The following is a 13,469-nucleotide window of genomic DNA, read 5'->3' as shown; positions in this document are numbered from 1 at the left end:
CTTCATGCTCTTTCCGCGAAATGTAAGTTGGCGGCAGTAAAATTGAATTGCTTCGTGTTACTGGTACGTTTGACCATCACGCGACTGTTCCGGAAATGCTTCAGGAACTCGGGTGGGAGTCTCTAGAGGAAAGGAGGCGTTCCTTTCGTGAATCGCTACTGAGGAAATTTAGAGAACGAGCATTTGAGGCTGACTGCAGTACAGAGGCGGGCTGCTAGATATGTCCTCCCTCAACCCGACCTGATAGGGATACCAAACGCTCGAGCAGTACTCACGAATAGGTCGTATTAGTGTTTTATAAGCGGTCTCCTTTACAGATGAACCACATCTTCCCAAAATTCTACCAATGAACAGAAGACGACTATCCGCTTTCCCCACAACTGCCATTACACGCTTGTCCCACTTCATATTACTCTGAAATGTTACGCCCAAATATTTAATCGACGTGACTGCGTCAAGGGCTACACTAGTAATGGGGTATTCAAACATTACAGGATTATTTTTCCTATTCATCTGCATTAATTTACGTTTATCTATATTTAGAGTTAGCTGTCATTCTTTTCCCTTGTCCAGGTGGTGGAGCCGGTGCTTCACTGCGTGAATCGTCCTCAAAATGTCTTCCACGAATGGCATCCTTTAATGGCCGAAACAGGCGGGAGCTCGCTGCAGCATATCAGGTGTGACAGCCGTGGGTAGTCTACCCGACAGCTGCAAATCGTGGAGCTTTGCCGAACCGCCTTCTGATGACCTCACCCTCGGTGCCCAGCGTTAACTGTGCAGATGCTCCATAGATTTTGCACAAGCGTTTGTGAATATTCCTCGTAATTTCTTTCTCTGCAGTGAGAAATTCAATACTTTTTACTCTGTATACAAATGACCAACCAGTTGGCCCGACGACAAGAAGCTTTATCTATGCCGATGATGTAGCCATTGCATGCCAATCTAGATCAATCAAACAGATTGAGAGAAACCTAACAGATGCCTTAGAAGTACTAACTGAATATTATAACGGGAACCAGCTTCGACCTAATCCAGTAAAGACGCAGACTTGTTTATTTCATCTAAACAACAAGGGAGCAAACAGGGTATTACAATTAGAATGGAACTCAGTTAAACTTCAACACTGCCCAAACCCAGTTTATCTTGGAGTCACGTTAGTTCGAACATTGTCTTACAAGAAACACGTAGAAAAAACGAGAGCGAAAGCCAACACACGGAACGGCATAATCCGTAAACTTGCACGTAGAATTTCAGGGTTTGCTCCCCAGTGTGAGTTGGTACCATCCCTGGCATTGTGCTTTGCTCCAGCTGAATATGCATGCCCCGTATGGAGAAGATCGACACATGCTCAGAAGCTAGACGCAGCACTCAATGACTCATGTCGATTAATCACGGGATGCCTGAAGCCTACAAACCGTGATCTCCTTTATATGTGTTATGGAATAGTCTCCCCCCCCCCCCACACACACACACAGATCAGACTGCAAACGTTGGCGATGGCCGAACGAAGCAGGCAGTGCGAAGATAGAAGACATCCCCTGTACACACATCAGCCAGCGGAGGCAAGACTTAAATCTAGGAAAGACTTCATAAAAATTGAACTTCCACTAACCGAAAGTCAGTCTACAACTAGAGAATCAATGTGGAAACAGAAATTGGATGAAGGCAGTCTGAAAAGTTGGAACATTAAAGAAAAACTTCCTGCTGGATCACAATTGGAATGGAGAGACTGGAAGAGCCTAAATACACTTAGATATCAAATGGGAAGTCCACAAGATAACCTGATCAAGTGAGGATACGCCGAAGAAGAGCCCTGTCAATGTGGAGGAAAACAAACCATGACACACCAGCTTCCTGTCCATCTTTGCTAGCCCCATGCACTTTACAAGACCTGTGGTTGGCCAACGACGCTGCAGTGAAGTGTGCGCCTAACACTGGTGAGAGATATGAGCGTTGCTTTAGACAACAATGACGACTTACAATATGTGAAGATCATGAATATATATATATATATATATATAGTCATCAGTCTACTGACTGGTTTGATGCGGCCCGCCACGAATTCCTTTCCTGTGCTAACCTCTTCATCTTAGAGTAGCACTTGCAACCTACGTCCTCAATTATTTGCTTGACGTATTCCAATCTCTGTCTTCCTCTACAGTTTTTGCCCTCTACAGCTCCCTCTAGTACCATGGAAGTCATTCCCTCATGTCTTAGCAGATGTCCTATCATCCTGTCCCTTCTCCTTATCAGTGTTTTCCATATATTCCTTTCGTCTCCGATTCTGCGTAGAACCTCCTCATTCCTTATCTTATCAGTCCAACTAATTTTCAACATTCGTCTACAGCACCACATCTCAAATGCTTCGATTCTCTTCTGTTCCGGTTTTCCCACAGTCCATGTTTCACTACCATACAATGCTGTACTCGAGACGTACATCCTCAGCAATTTCTTCCTCAAATTAAGGTCGGTATTTGATATTAGTAGACTTCTCTTGGCCAGAAATGCCTTTTTTGCCATAGCGAGTCTGCTTTTGATGTCCTCCTCGCTCCGTCCGTCATTGGCCTTCGTGACCATCAATCCTGATAAGTTTCTCGCTGTTCTCATTTCTACTATTTCTCATTACCTTCGTCTTTCTCCGATTTACTCTCAAACCATACTGTGTACTCATTAGACTGCTATCCTGAGTGAAAGTGAAGAAGAATTAAATGATCTGCTGAACGGAATGAACAATGTCATCAGCGAATCGTATCATTGATATCCTTTCACCTTGTATTTTAATTCCACTCCTGAACCTTTCTTTTATTTCCATCTTTGCTTACTCGATGTACAGATTGAAGAGTAGGGGCGAAAGGCTACAGCCTTGTCTTACTCCCTTCTTAATACGAGCACTTCGTTCTTGATCGTCCACTCTTGTTATTCCCTCTTGGTTGTTGTTCATATTCTATATGACCCGTCTCTCCCTAAAGCTTACCCCAACTTTTTTTCAGAATCTCTAACAGCTTGCACCATTTTATATTGTCGAACGCTTTTTCCAGGTCGACAAATCCTATGAACGTGTCTTGATTTTTCTTTAGCCTTGCTTCCATTATTAGCCGTAACGTCAGAATTGCCTCTCTCGTGCCTTTACTTTTCCTAAAGCCAAACTGGTCGTCACCTAGCGCATTCTCAATTTTCTTTTCCCTTATTCTGTATAATATTCTTGTAAGCAGCTTCGATGCATGAGTTGTTAAGCTGATTGTGCGATAATTGTCGCACTTGTCAGGTCTTGCCGTCTTCGGAATTGTGTGGAAGATGCTTTTCCGAAAGTCAGATGGTATGTCGCCAGACTCACATATTCTACACACCAACGTGAATAGTCGTTTTGTTGTCACTTCCCCTAATGATTTTAGAAATTTTTATGGAATGTTATCTATCCCTACTGCTTATTTGACCGTAAGTCCTCCAAAGCTCTTTTAAATTCCGATTCTAATACTGGATCCCCTATCTCTTCTAAATCGACTCCTGTTTCTTCTTCTATGACATCAGACAAATCTTCACCCTCATAAAGGCTTTCAATGTATTCTTTCCACCTATCTGCTCTATCCTCTGCATTTAACAGTGGAATCCCCGTTGCACTCTTAATGTTACCACCGTTGCTTTTAACGTCACCAAAGGTTGTTTTGACTTTCCTGTATGCTGAGTCTGTCCTTACGACAATCATATCTTTCCCGATGTCTTCACATTTTTCCTGCAGCCATTTCGTCTTAGCTTCCCTGCACTTCCTATTTATTTCATTCCTCAGCGACATGTATTTCTGTATTCCTGATTTTCCCGGAACATGTTTGTACTTCCTCCTTTCATCAATCAACTGAAGTATTTCTTCTGTTACCCATGGTTTCTTTGCAGCTACCTTCTTTGTACCTATGTTTTCCTTCCCAAATTCTGTGATGGCCCTTTTTAGAGACGTCCATTTCTCTTCAACTGTGTTGCCTACTGCGCTATTCCTTATTGCTGTACCTATAGCGTTAGAGAACTTCGAACGTATCTCGTCATTCCTTAGAACTTCCGTATCCCTCTTCTTAGCGTATTGATTCTTCCTGACTAATGTCTTGAACTTCAGCCTACTCTTCATCACTACTATATTGTGATCTGAGTCTATATCTGCTCCTGGGTACGCCTTACAATCCAGTATCTGATTTCGGAATATCTGTCTGACCATGATGTAATCTAATTGAAATCTTCCCGTGTCTCCCGGCCTTTTCGAAGTATACCACCTCCTCTTGTGATTCTTGAACAGGGTATTCGCTATTACTAGCTGAAACTTGTTACAGAACTCAATTAGTCTTTCTCCTCTTTCATTCCTTGTCCCAAGCCCATATTCTCCTATAACCTTTTCCTCTACTCCTTCCCCTACAACTACATTCCAGTCGCCCATGACTATTAGATTTTCGTCCCCCTTTACATACTGCATTACCCTTTCAATATCCTCATACACTTTCTCTATCTGTTCATCTTCAGCTTGCGACGTCGGCATGTATACCTGAACTATCGTTGTCGGTGTTGGTCTGCTGTCGATTCTGATTAGAACAACCCGGTCACTGAACTGTTCACAGTACCACACCCTCTGCCCTACCTTCCTATTCATGACGAATCCTACACCTGTTATACCATTTTCTGCTGCTGTTGATATTACCCGATATCATCTGACCAGAAATCCTTGTCTTCCTTCCACTTCACTTCACTGACCCCTACTATATCTAGATTGAGCCTTTGCATTTCTCTTTTCAGATTTTCTAGTTTTCCTACCACGTTCAAGCTTCTGACATTCCACGCCCCGACTCGCAGAATATTATACTTTCGTTGATTATTCAATCTTTTTCTCATGGTAACCTCCCCCTTGGCAGTCCCCTCCCGGAGATCCGAATGGGGGACTATTCCGGAATCTTTTGCCAATGGAGAGATCATCGTGACACTTCTGCAACTACAGGCCACATGTCCTGTGGATACACGTTACGTGTCTTTAATGCAGTGGTTTCCATTACCTTCTGCATCCTCATGTCGTTGATCATTGCTGATTCTTCCGCCTTTAGGGGCAATTTCCCACCCCTAGGACAAGAGAGTGCCCTGAACCTCTATCCGCTTCTCCGCCCTCTTTGACAAGGCTGTTGGCAGAATGAGGCTGACTTCTTATGCCGAAAGCCTTCGGCCGCCAATGCTGATTATTTATCAAAATTTAGGCAGTGGTGGGGATCGAACCCGGGACCGAAGACGTTTTGATTATAAATCAAAGACGCTACCCCCTTTTTTTTTGTTCGTTGTAATTCGTTGCAATTGTTCGTGGCGGACGTCCCCAGACGCCCTTTGAAGTTCGTTATTGATCCATTCACTCAGTTTTTTTTTATTACAGAGGGCAGCTAACCCTCTGACCAAACACGCTGAGCTACCGTGCCGGAGCCCCTAGACCACGGGTATATGAATGTGTAACTATGAGTTACTTGTATTTGTAATGTAGGATATATAGCGTACTAATTAATTACAGATGTAGCTCAGACACGATTAAATAAATAAAGAAATTCAATGACGGAACATTGCTTGTAATGTACATCACCTACAGACAAATTTTCAAATTGTCGCGCAACTAGGCTATATGTCGGAAGTGACGCAAACTTGGCGCGCTCGTTCAGGAGACTTCAGATTATATTAGATTAGATTTAATTTAATTCCAATTGATCCGTAGTGAAGAGGTCCTCCAGGACGTAGAACATCTCAGAAAAACAACAACGGAAACAAACAAACTAATGTACCCTCGACAGGTCCCAAGTGGAATGATCGTCTTTTTTTTTTTAATGAACACTATATGAAAGAATCATTTTACAAACACTCATTTACTATGATCGCATTAATGCACCGAATTAAAAATAAAAAAAGTATTTTTTATTTATAAGGCAATAAACATATAACAGAACTATTACAATACTTATTTACAATGAACACCTTACTGCACTGAAATGGTGCAGAAGTTAGATTGCGCGCGCGCGCGCACACACACACACACACACACACACACACACACACACACACAAATCAGTTGGTTCTACCGAGAAATTCATTAATTGAGTGGGAGCAGTTGGCCACCAATAAATCCTTTACGCTTCTCTTAAACTAAATTTCAGTGGTTGTTAAGCTTTTAATGGCTGCTGGAAAGTTATTGAAATTGTGTGTTCCTGAATAATGCACATCTTTTTGTACAAGAGTAAGTGATTTTAAATCCTAATGAAGATTATTCTTATTTCTAGTATTGATTCCATGAATTGAGTTGTTGGTTGGAAAACTTGATATGTATACAGGGTGTTTCAAAAATGACCGGTATATTTGAAACGGCAATAAAAACTAAACGAGCAGCGATAGAAATACACCGTTTGTTGCAATATGCTTGGGACAACAGTACATTTTCAGGCAGACAAACTTTCGAAATTACAGTAGTTACAATTGTCAACAACAGATGGCGCTGCGGTCTGGGAAACTCTATAGCACGATATTTTCCACATATCCACCATGTGTAGCAATAATATGGCGTAGTCTCTGAATGAAATTACCCGAAACCTTTGACAACGTGTCTGGCGGAATGGCTTCACATGCAGATGAGATGTACTGCTTCAGCTGTTCAATTGTTTCTGGATTCTGGCGGTACACCTGGTCTTTCAAGTGTCCCCACAGAAAGAAGTCACAGGGGTTCATGTATGGCGAATAGGGAGGCCAATCCACGCCGCCTCCTGTATGTTTCGGATAGCCCAAAGCAATCACACGATCATCGAAATATTCATCCAGGAAATTAAAGACGTCGGCCGTGCGATGTGGCCGGCCACCATCTTACATAAACCACAAGGTGTTCGCAGTGTCGTCTAAGGCAGTTTGTACCGCCACAAATTCACGAAGAATGTCCAGATAGCGTGATGCAGTAATCGTTTCGGATCTGAAAAATGGGCCAATGATTCCTTTGGAAGAAATGGCGGCCCAGACCAGTACTTTTTGAGGATGCAGCGACGATGGGACTGCAACATGGGGCTTTTCGGTTCCCCATATGCGCCAGTTCTGTTTATTGACGAAGCCGTTCAGGTAAAAATAAGCTTCGTCAGTAAACCAAATGCTGCCCACGTGCATATCGCCGTCATCAATCCTGTGCGCTATTTCGTTAGCGAATGTCTCTCGTGCAGCAATGGTAGCGGCGCTGAGGGGTTGCCGCATTTGAACTTTGTATGGATAGAGGTGTAAACTCTGGCGCATGAGACGATACGTGGACGTTGGCGTCATTTGCACCGCAGCTGCAACACGGCGAACGGAAACCGGAGGCCGCTGTTGGATCACCTGCTGCACTAGCTGCGCGTTGCCCTCTGTGGTTGCCGTACAAGGTCGCCCTACCTTTCCAGCACGTTCATCCGTCACGTTCCCAGTCCGTTGAAATTTTTCAAACAGATCCTTTATTGTATCGCTTTTCGGTCCTTTGGTTACATTAAACTTCAGTTGAAAACTTCGTCTTGTTGCAACAACACTGTGTTCTAGGCGGTGGAATTCCAACACCAGAAAAATCCTCTGTTCTAAGGAATAAACCATGTTGTCCACAGCACACTTGCACGTTGTGAACAGCACACGCTTACAGCAGAAAGACGACGTACAGAATGGCGCACCCACAGACTGCGTTTTCTTCTATATCTTTCACATCACTTGCAGCGCCATCTGTTGTTGAAAATTGTAACTGCTGTAATTTCGAAAGTTTGTCCGCCTGAAAATGTACTGTTGTCCCAAGCATATTGCAACAAACGGTGTATTTCTATCGCAGCTCGTTTAGTTTTTATTGCCGTTTCAAATATACCGGTCATTTTTGAAACACCCTGTATTTAATGACAAATTTCATTTAGGAATAAATATATAGGGAAGCAGTAGTTAGTATCCCTAGTTCCCTAAACAGACTTCTACGGGATGTTCTTGATTTCACACCACATATAATTCTTATCGCACATTTTTCTGCCCGGTAAACTTTAGATTGGTTCGATGAACTACCCCAAAATATAATCCCATATGAAATTATGGTATGAAAGTAAGCATAGTATGCCAGATTTTTCATTTTTATATTCCCTAAGTCTGACAGAATTCGCACTGCAAATAGACATTTGTGAAAACGCTTCAGCAGCTGTGTGGTGTGCTCCTCCCAGTTGAATTTATTATCAAGCTGTGATCCCAAGAATTTAACACTGTTCACTTCTTTTATGTGCTTGTCATCGAATGTTAGGCATATTCTCGTCAGACACCCCTTACAAGTTCTGAACTGCATGTAGTGTATTTTTTCGAAGTTTAGTGACAGAGATTGGATAAGAAACCAGTGATTAATATCCAGAAATATTTTATTAGCCGATCTTTCTAAGACTACACTTTATTTGTTATTTATTGCAATGTTTATATCATCAGCAAACAAAACAAATTTGGCATTTGGTAATATTACTGATCAAGGGTTATTGATATACACAAGAAACTGTAAGGGCCCTAAGATGGAGCCTTGTGGGGCCCCACATGTAATTAGTTCCCAGTTGGATGATGCCTGATCTATTAATACATGTCTCTTTCCTAATGACAACCTTTGTTTCCTGCCAAAGATATAAGATTTGAACCATTTTGCACCATTTCGTGTTACATCATAATATTCTAATTTACTTAAAAGGATATATTTTTAATATTCTTGAAGTAGCGTTCCATTTTGAAAGTCTTGACTCTTGAATTCCTTTTTTTTTGTAACATAGTTCACAGCCGTTTAGTGAGAGCAGGCGAGATACCACATAGACGACTCACAGAAATGGTAAAAAATAATCATCACATTTACTTGCGACGGCAACGTATTGTTACCATAATACTCATATTCTGTAACCCATGTTTGTTCTCTTTCTGTAGTCTTGAAATGCTTAGTATGTCAGCTGCCAATGATCGGACGGACAGTTCACAATGATGTGGCAAAAACTGTTAATGGCAGATGGGAGTTCTGAACACGGCTCGTCCGGTTCTTTTTTCCTGGAATTTGTTCGGGGCGGACGTCCGATGACCCCCGCTCAGGTTCTTCGTTGATCCGTTCACTCAGTTTTTCTACTGCAGAGGTCAGCTAACCCTCTGACCGAAGACGCTGATCTACCGTGACTGCACCGTTTGGCAGTCCAGCACCATGATCGCTTACCGACGACGCCGTTGCTGACGAAGATTGCTCTTTACAGCACGTCCGCAGCTCGTGGTCGTGCGGTAGCGTACCCGCTTCCCGCGCCCGGGTTCCATTCGCGGCGGGGTCAGGGATTTTCTCTGCCTCGTGATGACTGGGTGTTGTGTGATGTCCTTACGTTAGTTAGGTGTAAGTAGTTCTAGGGGACTGGTGACTATAGATGTTAAGTCCCATAGTGCTCAGAGCAATTTTTTTTTTTCTTTACTGCAGTTTCTGTTACTGAACCGTTCACTGTTTCTATTTTTTCCCACAGTTCAGTACGCCTTCTTCCTGTTTTCATGCTTGATCTGTGTTCGGTTTTTGACGGTCTGTCCACCGGGCCCTCTTACCACTATGGTGAGTTTCCCTTGTGAGAGTCTAAATTTCCGTGCGCAGCGATCTCTCACTGCACTTGTGCGTCGATAATGACGAGATGTTCACCTCGCGAAATATCGTCGCCTGTAGAGAACACTGTGCAGACGCAGGCCCGTACGCTACTTGAACACCGGGTACGGTGGGGGAAAACTAAATGAAGCAGCACAAGCTTCCGTCGCAGCGGACGAGTGTGGTCACTACCATTACCCCTTTGTTTCGCTCTCGCAGCTGCGCCGTGGCGTGCGAGACGTCGGCACTCACCTATGATCGTGGGGAGGCGGAAGCGCAGCTGTCGCGCCAGCAGGCCGCAGAGGTGTGCGCCCAGCGAGTGGCCGACGCAGGCGGCTGGCGCCAGTCCGCCGAGCTGGCGCAGCGCGGACAGCTGGCGCGCCAGGCAGCTGGCGGCGGTCCGCAGGTTGTGCACGGCGGCAGGGTAGCAGGGGGGGCGGCCGAGCGCGCCCCAGTCCGCCACCAGCACCCAGAAGCGGCCCGAGCGCAGGTACGCTGCGGGCAGCAAGCGGTCCGGGAGCGTAACGCGCCGCAGCTCACAGCACTTCTGCACCACTGGCCACTAAACTTGCTACACCACGAAGATGACGTCCTGCAGACGCGAAATTTAACCTACCGGAGGAAGATGCTGTCATATGCAAATGATTAGCTTTTCAGAGCATTCACACAAGGTTGGCTCCGGTGCCGACACGTACAACGTGCTGACATGAGGAAACTTTCCAACCGATTTCTCATACACAAACAACAGTTGGCCGGCGTTGCCGGGTGAAACGTTGTTGTGATGCCTCGTCTGAGGAGGAGAAATGCGTACCATCACGTTGATAAAGATCGGATTCTAGGATATCGCGATTGCGGTTTCTCGTGTGGCGACATTGCTGCTCACGTTGGTCTAGATCCAATGGCTGTTAGTAGACTATGAAATCTGTGGGTTCAGGAGGGTAATAGGGAACACCGTGCTGGTTCCCAAGGGCCTCTCATCACCAGCAGTCGAGATGACAGGCATCTTATCCGCATGGCTGTAACGAATCGTTCAGGCACGTCTCGATCCCTGAGTCAACAGGTGGGGACGTTTGCAAGACAACAACCATTTGCACGAACAGTTCGACGACGTTTGCAGCAGCATGGACTATCATTTCGGAGACCGTGGCTGCGGTTACCCTTGACGTTGCATCACAGACAGGAGCGCCTGCGATGCTGTACTCGACGACGAACCTGGGTGCACGAATGGCAAACCGTCATTTTTTCGGATGAATCCAAGTTCTGTTTACAGCATCATGATGGTCGCATCCATGTTTGGGGACATCGCGGTGAACGCACATTGGAAGCCATACTGGCGTGTCACCCGGTGTGATGGTATAGGGCACCATTGGTTTCACGTCTCGGTCACCTCTTGTCCGCATTGAACAGTGGACGTTACATTTCATGTGTGTTACGATCCGTCGCTCTACCCTTCATTCAATCCCTGCGAAACCCTACATTGCAGCAAGAGAATGCACGGCCCATATTGCAGGTCTTGTACAGACCTTTCCGGATACAGAAAATGTTCTACTGCTGCCCTGGCCAGCACATTCTCCAGATCTCTCACCAATTGAAAAGGCCTGGTCAATGGTGGCCGAGCAACTGGCTCGTCACAATACGCCAGTTACTACTCTTGATGAACTGTGGTATCGTGTTGAAGCTGCATGGGCAGCTGTATCTGTACCCGCCATCCAAGCTCTGTCTGACTCCTTGGCCAGATGCATCAATGCCATCATTACAGCCAGAGGTGGTTGTTCTAGGTACTGATTTCTAAGCTTCTATGCACCCAAACTGGTACTAGAACTGACATGTGATTACGTTTTCACGCATACATTTGTCCAATGAGTATACGTTTATCATCTGCATTTCTCCTTGGTATAGCAATTTTAATGGCCAGTAGTGTACATTCGTGGGGTGTCAGGTGTCAAAGAAAACCCACTGAATATGGACATCTATTGAACAAGTGCAGTAAGCCATCTCGCTTTCCTTGGGCCTCAGACTTTCTATCTGCGACGCAGGGAGCGTTCTCGCTTTCCACCAGTTCTACTTTATGTGCCACATTGCCGAAATAGCAGAGAAGTTATTTATGTTTCACACGAAGAAATGGCTCCTCGACGTGAAACAGTAGGAAATTGTAGAGTCTTGTACTGCAGGGAAGCAAGAGAGAGGATATTGTTACGGGTAGCCAGTATCATTTTTCTACAAACGTCGTCGAACTCTTCGCGCAGATGGTTGTTATTGCAAACGCCCCATCTGTCGACTCAGGGATCGAGACGTGGTTGCACGATCCGTTACATCCACGTGGATAAGATGCCTGTCATCGCGATTGCTAGTGATACGAGGCCTTTGGGATCCAGAACGGCGTTGCGTATTACCCTCCTGAACCCACCGATTCCATATTCTGCTTACAGTCATTGGATCTCGACCAACGCGAGCAGCAATACCGCGATACGATAAACCGCAATCGCAATAGCCTACAATCCGAACTTTATCAAAGTCGGGAACGTGATGGTACGCATTTCTCCCCCTTACACCCCCTTACACGAGGCATCCCAACAATGTTTCACCACGCAACGACCGTCAACTTGTGTTTGTGTACGAGAAATCGGTTGGACACTTTCCTCATGTCAGCTCGTTGTAGGTGTCGCCACCGTCGCCAACCTTGTGTGAATGCTGTGAAAAGCTAATCATTTGCATATCACAGCATCTTATCGGTTAAATTTGGCGTCTGTAGCATGTCATCTTCGATGTGTAGCAATTTTAATGGCCAGTAGTGTATGCTGTTTATAAGCATAAGTGCATTGTTTTTCTCGAGAACGAATCGTTATTGGTTTAATTAGTAGTAATAACACTACGGCAAACATCATGTCGATGATTAAAGTATTCTCGTTTTTAGTTGTTACTGCGTTATAGCTCGAGTGTTATCAGAGTAAATTGTTTTGAGGCAACTGCTCATCAAACATTTATCAAAAACTTTTCGTTCTCATTGGGATTTGTTATAATTAAATGTAAATTAACAACATATCGGCGATTATAGACTATAGAAGACTATAACAGAAAAGCCAGTCTTTCATAACGAAACTACAGCCTAGCCAAATGTGTAGAGGCATGATGTTGATGCACCGATTAGGTCAGTATAGGATTCGAGACCTGTTGTTTCCAATTTTATGTTCTTCACATTCAAGTTTTTCCAAAATGCTCTTGGACTTTCTTACGAAACTGACAGAACTTATATTTTGCATAACATTAACTATTACAGAAATAAGTGTGTTCTCTATCAGGAGTGAGTCTGTTCGGTTTAGTGAACTTTTGTAAGCTGATGTTCCCACTGACCCAGATATGTATATTTCCTTTTTGTCTTATTACATGTTCATAAATTTTGCAGTTTTTACTTATGTATACCACAGACAGAACTCACGACTAGCATACACACAAGAGAGGAGATGTAGTTTTGTCAGGAAAACAGACGCACGTAAAATTTCTACTTCATCTCTATTAAAACGTACATCGTTTGCGAGCCAAATAAAGCTCACAACTCCACCGTAAACGCTGAGAGTACAAATTCACGTTAACCAGTTCGCCCTTTGTGGTGTGCGTTCTGTAACACCTTCCGTACACACACCATCAGATTATTTGACTTGTCGCTCTAACGAAGTAGGCGAGTGTCAACAATATGTCTCGTGGTCTTATCATGGCGTGTTTATCTTCTGCCGTTAGGTCAGACGATAGAAATGCCACTTGCACACTTAGCGTAGCAGATTGACGCTGACCAACTTTAAACAGAAACTGATAAATTTTCACACACATTTATTAAAATAATAAAAAGCATCGACATTACATAACTTGATTC

The 13,469-nt window shown here is 44.2% G+C and overlaps 1 protein-coding gene across 1 annotated transcript in view; it reads right to left on the bottom strand.

Moving 5' to 3' along the window:
• Window positions 1–13,469, bottom strand: part of LOC126278490 (phospholipase A1 member A-like) — a 181,846-nt gene that overhangs the window by 75,665 nt on the left and 92,712 nt on the right. The window contains exon 4 of the mRNA XM_049978650.1: window positions 9,854–10,096. Within this exon, the coding sequence (XP_049834607.1) occupies window positions 9,854–10,096 (243 nt within the window). The remainder of the gene's footprint in view (window positions 1–9,853; window positions 10,097–13,469) is intronic.

The sequence above is a fragment of the Schistocerca gregaria genome, chromosome 6, assembly GCF_023897955.1.
Source record: "Schistocerca gregaria isolate iqSchGreg1 chromosome 6, iqSchGreg1.2, whole genome shotgun sequence".
NCBI lineage: Eukaryota > Metazoa > Arthropoda > Insecta > Orthoptera > Acrididae > Schistocerca > Schistocerca gregaria.
Note: the sequence above shows the minus strand (reverse complement) of the source record. Positions and strands in the feature narration are given on the sequence as shown.